The 20,373-nt window shown below is 39.2% G+C and overlaps 1 protein-coding gene across 1 annotated transcript in view; it reads left to right on the top strand.

The window, feature by feature from the left end:
* rpe (ribulose-5-phosphate-3-epimerase) overlaps window positions 1–20,373 on the top strand; it is an 88,113-nt gene that overhangs the window by 15,727 nt on the left and 52,013 nt on the right. The window contains exon 2 of the mRNA XM_066686725.1: window positions 19,560–19,639. Coding sequence (XP_066542822.1) covers window positions 19,560–19,639 — 80 coding nt within the window. The remainder of the gene's footprint in view (window positions 1–19,559; window positions 19,640–20,373) is intronic.

Genomic DNA, 20,373 nt, shown 5'->3' with positions numbered 1-20,373 from the left:
TATCCGTCATTTCAATCTTGATTTTCACTGTTACGCTGATGACACACAGATTTACCTCCGGACCAGTTCTTTCAACAACCCACCACTCTCCAAATTGGAACTATGTCTCTCAAAAATCAGGCACTAGATGACACACAAAATTCACTGATGCTTAATGGTAATAAAACTGACCTAATCCTCATTGGCTCCAAATCTACCCTCAATAAAACTGGCTCCCTCACGCTCTCAATTGATGATGTCACCCTGTCCCCCTCCACTGTGGTCCGAAATCTTGGTGTCACCCTTGACTCTTCACTCACGTTTCATTCCCATGTTAGTTGCATCATAAAAACCTAATTTTTCCACCTTCGCAACATTGCTAAAATCCGTCCTTCTCTTTCCCAGTCTGCCTCTGAACGCCTCATCCATGCATTCATCTCCAGCCGTCTTGACTATTGTAACTCTCTTCTTTCTGGCATTAGCTCCTCACTACTACATAAACTCCAAATGGTCCAGAACTCTGCTGCCCGTCTCCTCACCCACATCCGGTCCCACCACCACATCACCCCAGTTCTCCACAACCTCCACTGGCTTCCTGTTAAATATCGTATTCAGTTCAAAATCCTCCTTCTCACCTACAAAGCTCTCAATAACCAAGCTCCCTCTTACTTATCGGACCTTCTTCAACCATACACACCTAATCGCATTTTCAGATCTTCCTCAGCTGGTTTACTCACCCTTCCCCCTTCTAAGCTGCGTAGTCTTGGAGATCGAGCCTTCTCCAGACATGCCCCCCCCCCCCGCCTCTGGAACTCCCTTCCTCCAGAAATTCTACAGTCAACATCTCTATCGCTATTTAAATCCAAACTTAAAACACACCTGTTTGCGGCTGCATTTAATCCCTCTGTTTCTGATTAGCCCTTGTTTGTTTTTACCCTTGTTCCTGTTTTGTATCATTTTATGTTATGTAGTGTTATGGATGTGATTGTCTTTGTGTTCATCTGATTGTAACAGCGTCTTTGGGTTACTGAAAAGCGCTTTAAAAATTCCATTTATTATTATTATTATTATATATCGCCCCCTAGTGGCTATCGTTACAAAACTTTTTATGCACTTAGGAAGTCCTTAGCGCACCCAAGGACATACCATTTAAATCCCATGATGATTGGACCTTGTTAAGGTTGTCAAACACCTGCTGAACACAGTTGAGTAAAGTATGAAATTTTTAAAAAAAAATTTTAAGTAAAACATACGATAAGCCGAAGAGGTTCATTTGCATATAGTGGCCATATTGAATCAAAATTTCAACTTTTTTTTGATAATTATTAACCATCAGACTCCTGCGAACAGTTTGGCACCAAGCTCAAGAAAATTGGACAACAATCCCCGGACTAGTTCACAAAAGTAGGTTTTGCAAATTAGCGCGATAATGTGGGGAAAAATGAAATTTTGACTAACCTGTTTTTGATTTGTCAGGACCCAAGGAATCAGGGGGAAAAAAAAGATTTTGTCTCTATGCCTCACGGTGTAGGAGATATGCACCTAAACGCATTTCACATCGCTATAGCGCCACCATTAGGCCAATCAGTGTAATTTTTGTTGTCCTCCGAGATGCACACAAACTACATCTACCCTCCAAGTGGGGAGTCTGTACGACCTACGGTTTCTTCCACACAATGACTTTTACAGGAGAAAAAGAATAATAAGAAAAACCGTAACAAAAAAAATTATTCATGTCACCTAGTCTACTTAAGGCACCTCGAAGAAAACTTAATAGCTTGCTGTCAATAATAATTGAGGGCAGTTTGAGAATTTGAGAATCAGAGATATTATGAATATGGTAACAACAGACTTGGCATATAGGCTGAAAATACAGCAGTTGCCTACTATGGTACAGAAGTTAATATTAAAAGTATTCTAAAATTCACACTAAACCAGATCAGATAGCAGAATAAATTGCAGAGTTTAAAAGACCCTATACAAGAATTTAGATACGTGCTCTAAGGACATACAATTAGAAATATTTTTAAAAGATATAAAATTCACATAATTAACAGATTCAATGGACAAATGTAGATGAACCTCGCCTGCATGAGCTCGTGAAGCATGAACGTGACTTGAGCTCATGCTAGAGCTGGGGCATATATCACGAATATTGACACAGTCCATATTTTTACAAGATTGTGAAAATGACCATATTCTTTGATTATGTGTGCTCTGTTTTTCTCTTGCGCTCTCACCCACCTACGCATGCGTGCACGCACGCTCGCACACACAAACAGCCACACACACACACCACACTGTCCTGCCATTTTTTTGTGTATGCCGCTGGAGCACTTCTCAGCACGTTTATTGTGCGCACTCAAGTCTACCTCTCTGATGACTGTGAGAAAGTTAACAATGGACAAAAATAAAACTAGTGGCGAGGCTTAATTCCAAAAAAGAGTGCTGTTATATGGAAGCAAATCTGTCTCATCAGACTTTGAAATATTGCCATTTTTGAATTTGTAGCACTGAAATTATGCATCTGAATATAATTGCTCTTGAATAGAACTCGTGAATTTTCAAGAACATCTTTTCACTATTTTTTTTCAATGTTAATACATTCAGATAAAAAAAATCTAGCTTAAAAACAGTCAAACAATATATTTCAATGTTGCTCAAATTTGGTAGACGAAATTCAGATAGTAAAATACAAGTTAAAAATTTCAGAGAACACAGTTGTGATACCAAGGATGAGCAATCGATTCATTTGGACTTTCTCTTTCACATTAAATGGTCCATTAATTGCATTCTGTCATCGCTAGATGGCAAAATACGAATACAACTTCCATACCATGGAAAAACTACAGTATTAGCTTCCTTCTGCGGATATTATCTTTTTTATTTTCAAAGTTTGTCAAAACTCTGAAAGGCTCACTAAAGACACAATATAACAGACTATTGATATCCTGAAGATGAAGAATTTTTACTGTGGAAATGTTTTGTAATCGGCATGTGATATGACAGAATATATGGAAACATGAACTGTGGGTATACAGTCATATGGAAATTAGAACACCCCATGAAAGCCTTTGTCTTTTTAAACATATTTAAACATATGTACATTTGACTTTCATTTGAACAGCACTAAGAAATGGAGCTTATACAAATAAAACAGAAGAAATTACTTATAAACATAGGTTGTACAATGTAATTGGCTTTGGCAGAGAGGATTTGGCAAATTTTTCATGGGTGCAACCCACATACTCAGCTCTACTGCTCATCCCACAAATGCATGTCCTTACAAGATGTGGCACCACTGAAAAGGGAAATGAACAGTCTTTTCAACGGTATAAAATGTATTGCCAAGAAGCATTGTTACAACAAATAAATAATCTACAAAGACAAATTTCTATATAAATATTTATAATAATATTAGTAATAACCATACTAGTGATTGACCGATATATCGGCTGATTTTTGGCATTTTTTTTATATAATCGGCTTTGGCCGATATGTTAGCGCAAGAGGCCGATATTTACATAAAGCACACAGACAATGCTGTAGGCAGCTCTGTCATTCTGGCTGTTGGAGCACCCCTTGCATCCATTTTGCGATCTTACAGGCAGACATCTTTGAGCACAAGTACACGAGAACAAGCCTCCAACCTGTAGCTTGAAGATTAAAAATGTTCTTTTTGGAACCTTCCTCCTCAGGGAGGCGTGCTCTTTCCGGAAGTTTTACAAAGACCAGTCGAGTGAAGTTCAAAGCAAATCAAAGTATTTATTTTAATACTGGATCCAGGAGAACTAATACATAAGAAACGCAACCTAGTGCCCTTCCACGCAGAGTTCTGACTCTTCGCATCTGACTCCACAGTTTTATACCTGATATGACGTATATCCTACTGGCAAGGCGTTTTTGACTGATTAACATATATTAATATGCATAATAAGACATGTTAGTACTCATGTTTCTCGCGTGCAGGTTTCCCATGTACCTGTGACCCCAAAACATTCATCATGCCCTTCTGATACTGTAGGTTTTGTTTCCCACACTCCTTTTCTGTCACCAAGATTCAGAGAAGTCACTAATGGACTTAAGGTCACTGAGATGCCCTAAAATTCAACTCCCCCTTTTGGCTAACATTTGTAATTTATGTGTTTCCTAAGTGCAGATCTGTTCAATGTTAGAGGTCTAAGAATTTAGAAAGGTGCTAATACTGAGTCAACATGCCAGTTAGTGTGCAGATTCTAAACTTGTTTAAATGCATGTCTAGATACTGGTTAATCATTCATATGAGTACATATAAGATACAAGATTTCACACAATTATAAATGCTTAATTTTAACTAATCATTTAAGGATATTTGTCCACTAATACAAAGTAATAAAATTGTTTTTTACAACAATTCCCCCTTTTGACCTGTCCAACTGACAGGTCAATACATTTATATAAATGGTAAGCAATTAATGTTAGATTGGTCTGCCTAGGTCACCCCCGGCTTGGCGAGTGACTTAGGTAGAGCGTGATGGCAGATTGTGGTGGTAGCGGGCAATTACACCGCTCCTGTTGGGAGTGGACACCTCTGTCCTACCACTCACCCTCTGGACTAAGAGATTACAATGAGCCCTATATGTGTATGTGTTAAAGTGTATTCTTCATCCGTTGGTAAGGATCTGCGCTGGGGGCAAGGATAGACTTTCCTTGTCGTGCCCCTGCCTCAGGGGATTATTCTGCCCCTATGTTGGTTGAGGCTGCTTGATCAGCCTCTTCTGAGGTGTTGTTTTCCTTCAGTGAATGTTTGATGTTAGGTGTCGGTGCGGCTCTGCACTGTGTGAGGTGGTACCACTATAAGCCTTTACCCTTCAGCCGGACTGCACAACTGGTTCTTTCTGTCACCTGGTAGAGTCCTGTCCAACGAGGTTCGTACCACTTCCGCTTGATGACCTTCAGGAGGACCCAGGGTGAGACTGTCACTTCTGGATCCTTCTCCTCCGTTTCTTCTCCTTCTGTCCTTTCCTGCACCTGTATAGAGAAATCTTTACAAACAGCTTTTAGTTCTTCATAAAGCTGTCGGTACTCTGCTTGAGGTGGTTTCTGTGGGGACGCAAGCGCATTGTTGGGGCCCGGAAATGGCATGCCTCTCACTCATTCAAAAGGAGTAAATCCTATAGTTCTATTTACTGAACTACAGACACTAATTAAAGCAATTGGAAGGGCCTCAAACCAATTCATGCCCGTGGTCAGTGTAATCTTAGCTAATTTGGATTTCAAATTTTGATTCATTCTCTCCACCTGACCTTGTGAGGCAGGATGATACACACAACCGTAGCTATGGCACAGCCCCAACGACTGCTCCACCCACTGCAGTGTTTTACTCGTGAAATGACTCCTGTTATCTGAAAAAAAATTTCCTAAGAAACCCATGGTTCGGAATCCAACAATTAATCAGAAACTTACAGACTGATTTTGCATCTTCCCTCAGAGTGGGGAGTGCCTCTACCCACCCCGAGAATCTATCTACAACTACCAGGAGATATCTATATCTCCTAATGGGGTCAATCATATCTGTGTAATCCATTTGAATCTCATGTCCATGAGAATCTGGCAATGGAAACCTTCCTGGAGCTAGTTTAAATGCTTTTGCTACATTCTGAGTGTTACAAATCTGACATTTAGTGATGTAATCAACCACTAATGCTGACATATATGGGTGCCACCATTGTTTTAGATTTTCCAGTGTTTGTTGTTTTCCTATATGTGCCACTTCTAGTGCTGAAATTACTGCTAGCAGTTCTGCGTTCCCCCTTTTTCTGAAACAGTACACCATTAATCACAGTGTCTGTTTCAGAAACATCCATGTAAAAAGTAATGAATAGTCAGGTCTGGCTAAGTCAACTGCAACAGATAAGGCTTGTTTAACATCAATAAACGCCTGTTCAGACTCCACCGTCCAATTGAGCTTACCAGACAAATTTCTCATCCCTAACGATTTCACCATGTCCCTAAAAGGTTATGTTCGTCCGACAAAGTCAGAAATTTATTGTCTGCTGTAACCAGTCAGTTCTAAAAATGCTAACATGTCTTACACAGTCTCTGGATTTGTGTTTATATTGGGCAATCCAAATTGGTTGTGTAATATTCATACAAAAAGAGACAGGTGTCTGATTAGTGTATCCTACATCATCTGGCCCTATGGACCACAATGTGTCAGGTAGTGATGCTAATAATACCTCCATCTGTAGATAATCACAGTCCTCACAACCATGGTGTCTAGGCAGCAATTGATGATGTAATGTGACTTGGATGGGTGAGTTATCAGTGATGTGATATGTCTATGTTGACTGTGAAAACATGACACCAGGCAGCTGGGTCCGGACCCAATCCGTGGCCTCATTAGCTCTTTTTACCATAGGGCCCAACTGCTTGGTCTCGTGTCTCTGATGGAGAGCTAGTGAAATGTGTGGTGCCGCCGTGTCAGACAGTTTATACCAATAATGTTGTTGTGGTGTTAGTGAAACAGGAGATGCCACCCCTTCAGGACCCACATAAATCCCTGTGGTATCAACCGACCACTCTGTACCCTCTAATTCTGTTTGAAAAGCTTCATAGTAAGTTAAATTCTCCCCCTACATCATAAAACAGGGTGACATGGAATGGGTCGGGCGGAGGGACGTAGGGTGCCATGGCTGTAATCCAAGGCGACCACTGGTGGAACAAAGCAATGAGTCGTGGTGACGGGTCCATCTGTCCAGTCACTAAACCCCAATAAATGTCTACCGACTCATCCTGCTGAGGTCTCATCAGGTACATACCATCAGTGTACCCCACCACTGCCACAGTTTTGTGTCCGTCCAACCACGTAAGTGTGATCCCATCTGTTTGACATAAAATAGTAACTCCCATTTTCATCAACAAGTCTCTACCACAAATGTTCAAGGGTGCTTGTGGTGCAATTAAAAATGAATGTGACACAGTCTGTGTACCAGTACTGACTGGCAAATGTCTTGTTTTTGGCAGTGATGTAGATGTCCCCGAGAAGCCCCTTACTTGCACAGTGTGTTCGCTCATCAGATGTGCGGGTAATACTGTGTTGATGGCTGACCATGTGGCTCCTGTGTCTACCAGAAAAAGGATTTCGGAGGCCCCCACAGTTAATGACAGCATGGGTCCTGCCCTGGCCCTGCTGTCCTGGTGCTCCTCTGGGCCCCGTCAATGTCCACCCCATGGCTCCATGCTGTTTTGGCCAGCATGAACATGTGATGGCTCCAGTTTTGGTGCCGCCTTTGGGTGTGGTGCCTGGTGTGGATAGCTGGTGTCGGTAAAAAGTGGTGCTCTACATTGTGCTGCCCAGTGGTCCAAAGCTCCATATCTTAGGCACGCCCCAGTCCGGCGGCGGACCCTGCCCCTCCACCTACCATTACCACGCCCCCTGCCCCATGAGTAGGGCTGATATGGGAAATATGGACTTGGTCCATAATTATACGGTGGGTTTTGTGGTGGCCCTGATTGGGTAGGCATGTATGTCTGTGTGTTCATGTATGTTTGAGGTGATTGAATGTTTGGCTGTGCTACTGCAGTCATAGGCATCATGGTGTCAGACTCTGTTTGCTTTTTATTATCATTTAGCGTCAGTGAGGCGCTGCGAGTGAGCGTGGAAAAGATCATAATTAGGTTGAGTAGATGTCTGAGCCTGTCTCTCTATTTCAGCTGCTTCCATGGAAGTAGTCGATCTTTTAATAATGTTTCTAAAATCCCCAAGTGCTAGAGTCATGCCACCTGTCAGACTGTCCAGCTTCCTAATCCAGGCAGCCGCTCCACTACATAAAGGCAGAAGCTGATCGACCAAAGTCTGTGCATCAGTTAGTGATAATGGTACATATTGGTACATATGTTCCTGTACTAGTGGCCACTAATGGAAGCATAGTGTCAACGTTAGTGTCAGACGTATACCTGTCAGGCGGGTGTCGGGGTCTGGTGCTTCGTCTCAAAATGTCTGTTTTGTCTGAAGTGTGCATGTCGCATTCAAAAGTCTGTTGTTTTAAGTCCAATTGTCTCTGTTCTTCTAATATGAGTTTTTCCATGGCACGCAATGTTTTGTACAAATCAGTAATCCGTCTACCACCACGACGTTCATTCGCACTGTCCTCATCATCTGCTGTAAGTCCCTCATCTTGGTCAGAGTCATCCGTTGTGACATGTCCCTCTAAATCTGCTTTAATCCTGATGTTTTGTTTATTTGTACGTGGTCTCGGGTTCTTAAATGGTGTTGTCAGTGTTTGTTTATCGACAAGGCGCGGTTCATCCTGTTGTACATAATTTCCTGTGGTATCTATAATGTCAGAACAGTCAGTGTGAATATTTGTCTGTGCAATTGAAATTGAGTCATGTGCCTTTCGCAATTGGAATGGATCTTGTGTTTGTACGTTTGTCTGTGTGACTGTTTGAGCTGGCTGCTCAGAATGAGAGCCCCTGTCTTCGTTGTCCATCCGTAAACTCACCGTGCCACAGTCTACACTGAAGACATGGAGGACATTATCAACTGGATTGACGTGACCTATGTTATATGGGGGAGGCGGAGCTGTAGGCTCCTCCCCCTTGTGGTTCATATACTCAATTTCCACTTCCGTGTTCTCGGCAGTAAGTGAAACAGCGCTCGAAGGTGACTGACCGGGTGTTTTCAAAACCACAAGCTGCGGAACGAGACTGAGGAATGCCATTTTAAAATTTTGAAGCTCCGCAATGTCCGTTTTAGCTATATTTAAACTTGTGTTTGCCTTAGGTCTTTGGGAAAGGCTAGCCTTACTAACCTCTGCTTCAGCCTGACATAATATTTCCTCCAACTCTCTTTTCAACTGATTAATACAGGTTATTAAAGAAGTTTTCTCCCCTGTGTGTATTTTAGCCCACGTTTCAAATCTCTGGAGCACACTTTTGTGCACAATATCCCGCTTTTTCAAATATATTTCTCCCTGTTTTAGTCCCTCAGTTATTATTTCAATTTGTTGTACAAACGGTTTCCATTCCCAATTCCCCACGCCGTAAATGGCGTTTAATTCATTATGCAAGTCTCTAGGAGTAGCCATAGTGTCTGTAAGAAACTGATTAAAAAATTGGACCTTACCTGAATGGGTCTTCGTTCTAGTTCACCCTTTTAATTGCAAATCAATTAACACCGCTAGGTTTCATCGCAATTCAGAGTGAACTAAAACAGTTTTCCCAGGGTCACGCCCGCAGAGCGCCCACGCAGCCGCCGCTGCTCTCAGCGCAGTCCGCCTCAGTTTATATAAAAAAGAAAAAGTCCAAAGTTTTATAGTCAAGTTTACAAACTCAGCCAAGAAACGCAGAACCACCTCAACCCTGTGAATAATTTCACAGGTGGATAGAAAACATAAGTTTGTCTTCAAACACAGTATTGAATTTAAAAGCAAGTCAAGCCTAATTTACATGAAGTATGAAACCGACCCACTGACCGAAAAAGCTTATTAGTCAGAAGCAAATAACACGCCAATATATGAAATAAAATTTGTAATCAACAAAAAAGCTAGGAAGACAGGACAGTAAGCTCACAACACAGAATTAAACAAAAGACTATATTTAAGGTACGAAAACAAATTTCCAGACACACTTAACAGTCAACAAGCCACAGTGAAATCACAAGATATATTCTAGCAAGCAAAAACAAAATTTTATGAACTACTGAATTAGCAAGCAAGTTACAAAATATGTTATGATGAATGAAAAATTGAAACCGAGGCAAAAAATTAATTTATTAGACGAACTACCATAGTTAAAAAAATGCAAACTAAACTGGAAAAATAATATTCTTAGGACAATAAGCAGTAAACAAAATACAAAATATATTTTATCCACAACAAGTCTAAATTAACAATATCAAAGAAACCAGATTCAAAATTAGACCAAGTGTTCAATTAACAATTTTCCCTTTAATTCCCATGTTTAAACCTTACAGTTTCCCCAATGTACCCTATTAATTACTCAGCTTTACACCTTGCTCTCCTTTCTCCTATTCTCAACCTCTAAAAACGTCTTTCTGGAGCTCATTGTCTATATTTTTTTTTAATGTATAGTCTCTAAGAAAGCTCATTTAATTTACTTTATATATTTTGTTTTAAAACGTCTTCTGTTCAGGCTCATTGTCATAGATAAACAAACCCCTCATTTTATTGAGGTTCATATTCTTGAAATAACTGTCCTTGAACGAAGCTCATAAGTTTTACCATTACAAATTTCTTTCCCTATTAATTTCTAAATCACTCATATCTTATCACACTTATCACATTACCCCTTTTTTCTAAACAAACCCACAAAAAAATTATGGCTCTTTACAGCACATGGAGAGTTCTCCCCACACAAACTCAAAGGCAACCTTAGAAGAAAAGGGGGTTGATCAGTCCCCCACTTTCTCCTTTTTCTCCCAAAAAAATTATTTCAGCTGACACACACACATACACCGCAAGACACTCCTCTATCGCCCTCTAGCGAGCAAAAACATACACGACAGTCATGTCACAGCCTCTAAGAATAACACAGGCTCTCAGAACAGACATAAAACATGAATACACCGTCAAATTTCATTAAAATACACAACCAACTCTGGCGGGAACAACTTCCGCTCTTTTTATTTTTAATTATTTCGCGGGGACAACTTCCGCTCCTATTTTTTAATTAATTCGCGGGGGACAACTTCCGCTTATGAATATACTTCAGAGGGAACCACCCCTCTCGGACGGCCTTTCCAACCGGGCAATTAACTCGATACCTCGTCAGGTTCCGAGTGGAGGATGCCACCACTCAGTCTCAAGATGGGATAAAATCATCCATCTATTCCATTTTAAATTCCATAACCAAGCAACCCCAAATGTATAAACCGATAGAAAATTATAAAAACATATTTAAATAAATTGATTTGCTCATTACCTCACTCCAGACCGCCTTCAGGCCTCCGCACCACTCTGATTTAGAAATTCCAATATGCAGAATTTGAATAAAACAGGGTCTGCTCACCCACCTCAATAAATTGCGGCCGCGAGTGGAAAGGAGTCCGAAGTTGGTCTTGTTCTCAAACTTCCGCACGTCCGGGGTCACCAATTGAAGAATTAAAACGTTCTTTTTGGACCGTTCCCAAAGTAATTAAAATTTAGAAAATATCAAAAAGTTCCAAAATAGAACCTTCCTCCTCAGGGAGGCGTGCTCGTTCCGGAAGTTTTACAAAGACCAGTCAAGTGAAGTTCAAAGCAAATCAAAGTATTTATTTTAATACTGGATCCAGGAGAACTAATACATAAGAAACGCAACCTAGTGCCCTTCCACGCAGAGTTCTGACTCTTCGCATCTGACTCCACAGTTTTATACCTGATATGACGTATACCCTACTGGCAAGGCGTTTCTGACTGATTAACATATATTAATATGCATAATAAGACATGTTAGTACTCATGTTTCTCGCGTGCAGGTTTCCCATGCACCTGTGACCCCAAAACACTCATCATGCCCTTCTGACACTGTAGGTTTTGTTTCCCACACTCCTTTTCTGTCACCAAGATTCAGAGGAGTCACTAATGGACTTAAGGTCACTGAGATGCCCTAAAGTTCAACTCCCCCTTTTGGCTAACACTTGTAATTTATGTGTTTCCTAAGTGCAGATCTGTTCAATGTTAGTGGTCTAAGAATTTAGAAAGGTGCTAATACTGAGTCAACATGCCAGTTAGTGTGCAGATTCTAAACTTGTTTAAATGCATGTCTAGATACTGGTTAATCATTCATATGAGTACATATAAGATACAAGATTTCACACAATTATAAATGCTTAATTTTAACTAATCATTTAAGGATATTTGTCCACTAATACAAAGTAATAAAATTGTTTTTTACAACAAGCTGCATGCGTCTCATCAGAGAAAACGGTACAAATTATTTTCTCTTCTTCAGCTCTCACTATTTATTACTGGCTGCTGTCAAAAACAACTGAGTTGATAATTGTAACGCACTCATTGTTATATCCGTCAGTATATCTCAAGTACTACAGGTCCAAAGTCGACAGTTAATGTACCAAATTAACGCTTATAATCACTGATTTTCATTGATTTAATCATTTTATATATAATCTCACTTGATAAATAAGTATTTTTGCTATGTTATTGGACATTTTTATGAAAAAAAATTAGTGACAGTACAGGTTTTCAGATTTTTCACGGCGCCATATTTGAGTCAGTGTGTCATCATACACCAATCACTTGGTCAGACCCTCAGGATCACAAGGATATACCTTAAAATCTAGGACTAAGAAATTAAAGCCAAAAAAAAAATATTCCAAACTTCAGATTTCTTTCTAATCGATGAGGCCAGTACTCTTGACAAAAACATGAGGATTACTCACAAACAGTTTGATGGAGAGACTCAGATTGCATGAAAATTGATGAAATTAGACCCCTGGAGTAGTCACTTGTCTAGAATTTTAAAAAGAAAAAAGTAATGGGACTCATGAACTCTTCAGTTTATAGTCACTAACATTTTTTCAAAAATAAGACAAACGCCTACATTTTGTTTTTGTATGTAGTATATACAATATTTTTTTTATTTATTTATTTATTTCAGGACCTCTAAATGGTTTCTTTTACAAATTTGAAGGGTTTTCTGTAAAAATAAATCATGATAATGTCTCTAGTTTATTCACTGCCTGAGGAATGGGAATATCGACTTTACATATCGGCCATGTGCTGCTACTGCTGTCTAAAAATCAGCATTGGCCATCAAAAAACCCATATTTGTCGATCACTAAACCAGACATTGTTAATATACACACTGACATTCAGTGTTTAAAGAAACACAATTTTATGGATTAAACTCTGGGCACGTTGGGATATTATATTTGTACTACACCTTCTGTAATATCAATTTCAGATTCTTGATGATCTGACAATTAAAAAAAAAAAAATTATATAGGACATACTCCAAAGTTCATGTTTCCACATTCTGTCATATCACATGCTATGTTCACAGGGACATTACAAAAAATGTCCACAGTAAAATTTCTTCATCTTCAGGATATCAATAGTCTGTTATATTGTGTCTTCAGTGAGCCTTTCAGATTTTTGAGACACTTTGAAAATAAAGAGATAATATCCGCAGAAGAAGCTAAATGTGTTTTTCCACGATGTGGAAGTTGTGTTCGGATTTTGCCATCTAGCAGCAACAGAATGCAACTAGTGCACCATTTAATGTGAAAGAGAAAATCCAAATGAATCGATTTCTCATCCTTGGTATCCGAGTGTACTCTGAATTTTTTGTAACTCGTATTTTGGCATCTGAATTTCATCTACCGAATTTGAGCAACTTCGAAATATATTGTTTGAATTTATTTTGAGCTTGAATTTTTTATCTGAATTTATTAACCTTGAATAATAACAGTGAAAACGCGTTCTTGAAAATTCACGAGTTCCATTCAAGAGCAATTATATTCAGAAGCATAATTTCAGTGCAAAAAAAAATTCAGAGGAATAATTTCAGTGCAAATAAAAAAATCAGTGCTACAAATTCAAAGGTGGTAATATTTCAAAGTCTGATGAGACAGATTTGCTTCCATACTGTTGAGACCATGATTTGTTTGAGTCCCCTCAACACTCCCATGATGACAATAAAACAGACTGACTTTTAGGATCAAAGTACTTCTTTATGCATTAAAATCACATTAGATAATTTCATTTAAGATTAAAAATAATATTAAATTATTTATATGAACTGTTTGTGAAGACACATTTATTTACTTTGTTATAAAAAAAATTAAGCAGCAGCTTGAATGCAGGCAGTTTTTCTTAATGCGAGATATTCAGTGTCAGGCAGATACACTGGGTTAAGTGTGCACTGTGTAACAGTACTATGTAAGAAAATCCTAGTATCAGCATATAATCAATATTAAAAGACTTGAATCAGGATCAGGGGCAAAAAAAACTTGATTGAGACATCTCTATTTCTTAGACATATGCTTAAACATCCTTAAACCTAAGATACTACTTCTGGGCGGCACAAATGAGGCCATTACTAATGTGGATCCAGAATGACACAAGTACAAGTTGGCTCAATATTGAAAAAAAAGTTCAGAGCCATTACACATTTTACCATTTCTAGATGTCCCAATAAAAAAATGTTACTTTTAACAAATTGGAAACCATAGTCACATATTCTGGCAATGCCCCGAACTTTTTTTGGAAAGACATATTTGATGCGCTGTATCCCACAAGATCCTTTTGGTGGCAATATTGGGAGTAATACCTGATGTTGTAGAGAGGGCGTCTGAGAAATATCTCTTAGAGATAGCACTCACTGTAGCTTTAAGTTGTATCACCATTAAATTGAGATTCACAGCACCGTGATGAGAGCGCTATTTTTAGAAACGGTCTGCGGTTTCTAATGGTATGCGGCGCACACAGACGCATTCAGGCATTCAAGAATTATAAAGCTGAGAATATACGTTGTGCTTTTTACCCCGCATAATGGAGTTTGGGTCCAAAGGGTTAACAATACGAAAGCATCTGCACCCCTGAAATTCCTGTCACTAATGAAGCTTAACACATATGTTGAGTCTGCCATCCATTTAAGCTCATCATAACTAAAATAAAATTGTATTAGTAAATCAATTACGTCTTACTACCTTTCTTGCAATGAAAGTGGCTCTATGGGCAGATAAGGTGTTAGTTACAAACTAACTAACTAACACTGTGTGGTATCTATAATGATACAAATTAATATCAAACAATGAATAAATAATATTTATCTCAATATATCTCAATAATCTCAATAAATAACATATGTTAAAAACAAGAAATACCATAGGCAAAGGCCAAACTTATTTTCTGTTGTATAAAAGTGACAATGGCTGTTAAGAGAAGTTAAGTTCTACATGGCCACATAAAATAATGAGCAGAAATAACTAAAGATTTCAATAAATTGAATGATTTTATGCCTACAGATCTGTAAATCGTGTAATATGAATAGAAAATTTCAGCTCTCAGTAACAGTGTCGGTTAGTAGTGACTCTAATGCCAGGTTCATATTAAACAATTTTAGACCTGATTTTCCAGTTTTCTCAGGTTGGTGTAAATCAGTATTTGGCACTTCCTGAGTCATTATATGTGAACAGCTGTGTGATCCAAGAGCTTGCAGAGCAAAAAATGCCTGACAAATATCTAGCAGATTTGAAATCTAGACATGGAGCCGACTTTAACTGGGCTACTTCAAAAGACATTGTGAATGCTGTGAGTATGGAGAGAAGCTATAGCCAATGAGAATGCAAGACAAAGACTGAGGGAAAGCCGTGGCATTCTGTAAAACTGTTTTAATATCAATTTTAATTCCTTTGTAATTATTGCACTGTATATTCTGCACCTGTATTCTCTGTTGCACCCTGGTCCTGGAGGAAAGTTTTCTTTCATTTTGTATTAGTATATAGCTATCACAACAAAGCCTCTTGAACCTGAACTGTGTGTGCACATATACACAGGCATTTCAGTAATACGAGCAGGCAGCTTTATATTTGTTGCATAGGTAAACCATTTTGATGAGGGGCCACTGGACCAGTGATTGTTGGTGCTGCTGTCACAATGTCACATGTTTGTGCTCTGAAGTGTTTGTGTTAATTGTAATGAGTTTGTTTTAATTCTCTTTATGATGTTTAAACAGATTTTTGGCCTTTTTGAGAACAAGCTTTGCTTGGAACAGACAGTCTCAGTGCTGAAAGGTTAATTAGTGCTACAAAGAATGAGTGATATTATCATAACATGCAAAGAGCAGATAGATGGTCAGGTGAGTCCTTAGGAACTTTTACCTTCTTGATATGCAGTCTGATGACTGATGTGACTTGGAAGGACAGCCAGTCCTGGCTTTGCGCCACCTCATTGTTCTCTGAGGGAGCAACGGGGCCCAGGCTGCTTGGATGAATCACATCCTCCGATAAAGGGCCCACACTCTCAGAAACTCTACCAGTTGTGGGCGTAGTCTGCACTGACAGTGCCACATCAATCCCAGAGCCAGGAGTGGAACCTGAAGAGCCTGCTAAATAGTGCTGAACGATTAATCGTATTTAAATCGAAATCGCAATTTGAGTCGACGCGAATTAGACTGCATGTTTTACAAGGGAATAAACATCAAATAAAAATAAACACGCAACCAGTCAATCAAATGCAGGGGCTGTGCCTGGAGCACAATTTTTAACAAGCAGGTTAGCACTAGAGTTCGTGGAAAAGATGAGTGCTTCATCTGTGCAAGAGAGTGAGACCCAAGGTCCATAGGACGACTTGATACCAAAGAAAAACAGCACGTCATGTGTTTGGGAGTACTTTGGTTTCAGGAAAACTGACATTTGCCAAAAGCAGGTACTGTGCAAGACATGTCGAGCGTTGGTGCTAACCTCACGAGGCAACACCACGAACCTCTATCAGCATTTAAAGAAACATCACAGACAACTCTTCGATGAATGTATGTTTAAAAGGCCCAGCCATCATCCGGCACAATTTCCTAACATGACAACCAAGCAAACCTCAGTCACAGAGGCGTTTTGAAAGCGTCACTCCATATGAAAAAAGTTCGCGAAGGCACAGGAAGATAACCGACTCTATTGCGAAGTACTTGGCGAAAGACATGGTGCCAGTTCACACAGTCTCTAAAGAAGGCTTCCAAAACCTTCTCCAAACACTTGATAAGAGATACCAGATTCCCTCACGCACATACTTCAGCCAAGTCACTATACCAGGACTGTATGCTTCGTGTAGGAATAGAGTTAAAATATGGAGTTTTACTCAACAACTACAGACATGTGGTCGAGCCGAACTGTTGAACCATAACAGAGAGAGTGAAGCTTTCGAATTAAAGACTTGTTGTCTACAGACATCTTACTTTCCTCTTGACCATACGGAAGAGAACATTTGCAAATGGAATGAAAGATGCGTTGGCCAGCTGGGGTCTGAATGAAGAGGGGCAAGTGTGCATTACCACAGATAACGCATCTAACATGATTAAGGCAGCTGAAATGAACAAGTGGACCAGGCTACAGTGTTTTGGCCACAGACTCCACCTTGCGATCCGTAAGTGTCGGTTCAAATCTCATTTATAAAAATATGGAACATATATATATTTTGTTTAAGCAACGTCTAGCAATCTCTCTGTTAACACAAAAGTAATCCGATTAGATTACTTTTAACTTTTTATTAGACAAATTTGTAAGTTTTTATACATTTCTGATTACATTCCACTAATGTTTGCTTTAAACAAAGCAGACTCATTTTTTTTCCTTTACTCTTTTTCAGAAAATGCACTTAAAGATGACAGGGTGGACAGAGCAGTTGGTGTTTGTAAGAAGTTGGTTGGCCATTTCTCTGCCAGCTGGAAGAAAAAGACAGCATTGACATTAGCTCAGAAAGACTTCAATATTCCAGAACATTCACTCATTGCAGAGTGCTCCACGAGGTGGGGAACCAAAGAGAAGATGATTGAAAGGGTTCTGGAGCAAATCAAGGCCCTGAATCATGTGCTGTCCACTGACAGGAAAACATGCCACCTATTGCTTACCTGTCAAGACACAGATGTGCTAAAGTCAATTCATAAGGCACTGCATCCTCTTCAAAAATTTACTGATTCACTCTCTGGTGAAGAATGTGACCATTTCATATTTGAAGTCACTGCTCCACCTTTTAAAGACAAAAACACTTGCAGAGGATCCAGAAGACACAGACCTCACAAAGTCAGTCAAGTCCAGAATCATTGGCTACCTCCAGGAAAAATAAAATGATCCTGCCACCCAAGAACTGCTTGATGTTGCATCATTCTTAGACCCCCGATTCAAGACTAACTATATCAGTCAAGAGAATATTCCTGCCATTAAAGCAAGAATGAAGACGGAGATGGAAGAAGAAGCAAGGAAGGTAGATGGATGGTTAGGCTTTGTATAACTTTATAGGAGATGATGCATCCTAAAGGAGTAACATTACCAGTTACAGTTATTGATCATAAAATTATAATTTTCTTCAAATTAAATAAAACTGGAAAAATACTGACTGATTTACTGTATGTTACAGGAGAAGGTATCATGTGTCACTGAACCACAGAGTTCAGTTGCCTCATCTGAAAAGCCAAAGACGTCACTTGGCAGCTACTTACTGCCACGTTTCCAGACTTGTCTGTTCAGCTTGATGCCATGGAAACAGAGATGAATAGCTACCTTATGACACTCACCGTCGATGGAGAAGATCATCCTCTGGCTTGGTGGAAACTTCACCAAGTGAACTTTCCAAGATTGAGCAGGCTGGTCTGCAAATATCTGTGTGTACCAGCTACAAGTTCACCCTCAGAAAGGCTCTTTAGTACAGGAGGCAACATTGTAAACTGTCAGCGTTCATGCCTGAAGCCACAAAGTAGATATGCTTGTCTTTTTGGCAAGAAACCTGTGAAAACCTGTGAAACTTGTTTCTGACTAGCCATATATGCAAACAGTTTAATTTTCCTACAATCTAATTTTTGGATTTTATATGCAAAAATGTGATTTTCTGTTGTTTGTCTTAAATTTATTATATCTTTTCACTGTAGGTATATAATTTATGTAACTTCATATATAAAACTGAAAAGTTTGCCTGATTTCAGCTTTAAGTTTGCAAGAATTATGAAGTTTCACTGTTAAATACAATTATTGTTCACTGTCTATGTGGACAAACAAACGTTTGATGTTACTGTTAAGTTTATTGATGTTACTTTTAAATGTGTGTAAATTTATCTTATTTATCTTGTTACTCATAGGCTTTAAAAATAAATGTAAAAGTGCATTTCATCTGTGGATCTTCCATGTAGGAAGATGATGATTAAAATGGGTTTGAAATTTAAGTCATAAGTAATTGCAATTTAAATCGCAATCGCAATATTGCACAGAAAAATCGCAATTAGATTATTTCCCCAAATTGTTCAGCCCTACTGCTAAATGCCTTGGAACTCAACTGTTTGTGGGCACTTCCAGCATGGAGTGAAGGTAACAGGAGTGAAGGTATCTGCCCTGGTGATCTCCTGAGATGGTGGAGTTGAATCCAGGGTCACGTAGGAGGCATTGTGGGCTGTCTCCACTCCTGTATTCTCTTGCTGGATCTCTGTCTCTTCAACAGTGTGTGGCCAGTGGAGTGTGCTGAGCACTGAAGAACAGGTTTAAAGGTGCTAAACAAAGTATGCAGAGCAACAGATGCATTACAGTTGGCAATTATAGAACCTAAAAGTGCCCCTGTTATTATTAGTGGTACTGAGAGCATGGGCAGTAAGTGTAGAAACAAGGAGGTGGTCATTATGTTATGGCTGATCTGTGTATATCTAGTTACTTCCTCTCTGTGGCACACACCTTGTTGAGAATTCTACATGGTTACATGCTGCGCTCAAACTGAGGTTTAGCAGGAAATGAGTAACAAAGAGGTAGTGTCCACCAAATGACATTTCAGAATTCACTGGTTAAAAATGTCTTGCCAGAGGCCATTAAGTCTGCCGTTACTATGACAGATTGAAAACAAGCAGTTCACATAACACACTCTCTGCTCTGTGTTTATCTTAAGGCATTTTGTTCCAAACATCACATTTGGCCATCCCATGGTGGAATGTCTACGGAATGCTGTCGGTGCAGTTCCTTTTTTTGGTAAGTTAAAACTGGAATTTTTTTAACCATACTGTTAAGTATGTAACATATTTCAGCCAAAACCAAAGATATTTTTTTCTTTGACCAAACAAAATAATTTCCTCATACTAGATAAACCCTCTTTTGGTATAGAACATTGTTTATCGAATGATCAGAAAGGAGAGCCTCCTGACTGATTTAAATTTGGTAGATTTATAATATGTGTAATACTTGAGCCATGAGAGGAAGTAAAAATATTTAATGACGCTAACATTTGTGTAACCTAGAGCTGGGCGATTATGGCCAAAAATGATATTTTTTCTATATTGACTGATCTCGATATTTATCACAATGTTAACATTTTGTCACTGTGACAAAGGACACACACATCCTCCGCTCCCTGCCCTAACATGGACAACCATCAGTTGGTACATCATAGGCTAATGCAAAAAATAAATAAATAAATAAAAGAAAATGGTAGCCCATGGTGGTTGCAATGCACCCTTGCAGTTAAACACTTTTTGGACAAAGAAAAATCATCTGTTGGTATATTGGACACAGCCAAATTTTTTGGTGCCATATGACCCCCAGTATAAGCTATCCAGTTGAGCCATGACCCCAGAGCTCTGCAGTAACATCTGATTTATACTTGTGTTTAAAATCTGGCGTATATATCGCAAAGCAAAGTACCCTATATTTAGCCTCATGCACACCTCCTCAGAAATGCAACTACACATTGTGATGACAAACTGCTG

Source organism: Hoplias malabaricus, chromosome 12 (assembly GCF_029633855.1).
Source record: "Hoplias malabaricus isolate fHopMal1 chromosome 12, fHopMal1.hap1, whole genome shotgun sequence".
NCBI lineage: Eukaryota > Metazoa > Chordata > Actinopteri > Characiformes > Erythrinidae > Hoplias > Hoplias malabaricus.
Note: the sequence above shows the minus strand (reverse complement) of the source record. Positions and strands in the feature narration are given on the sequence as shown.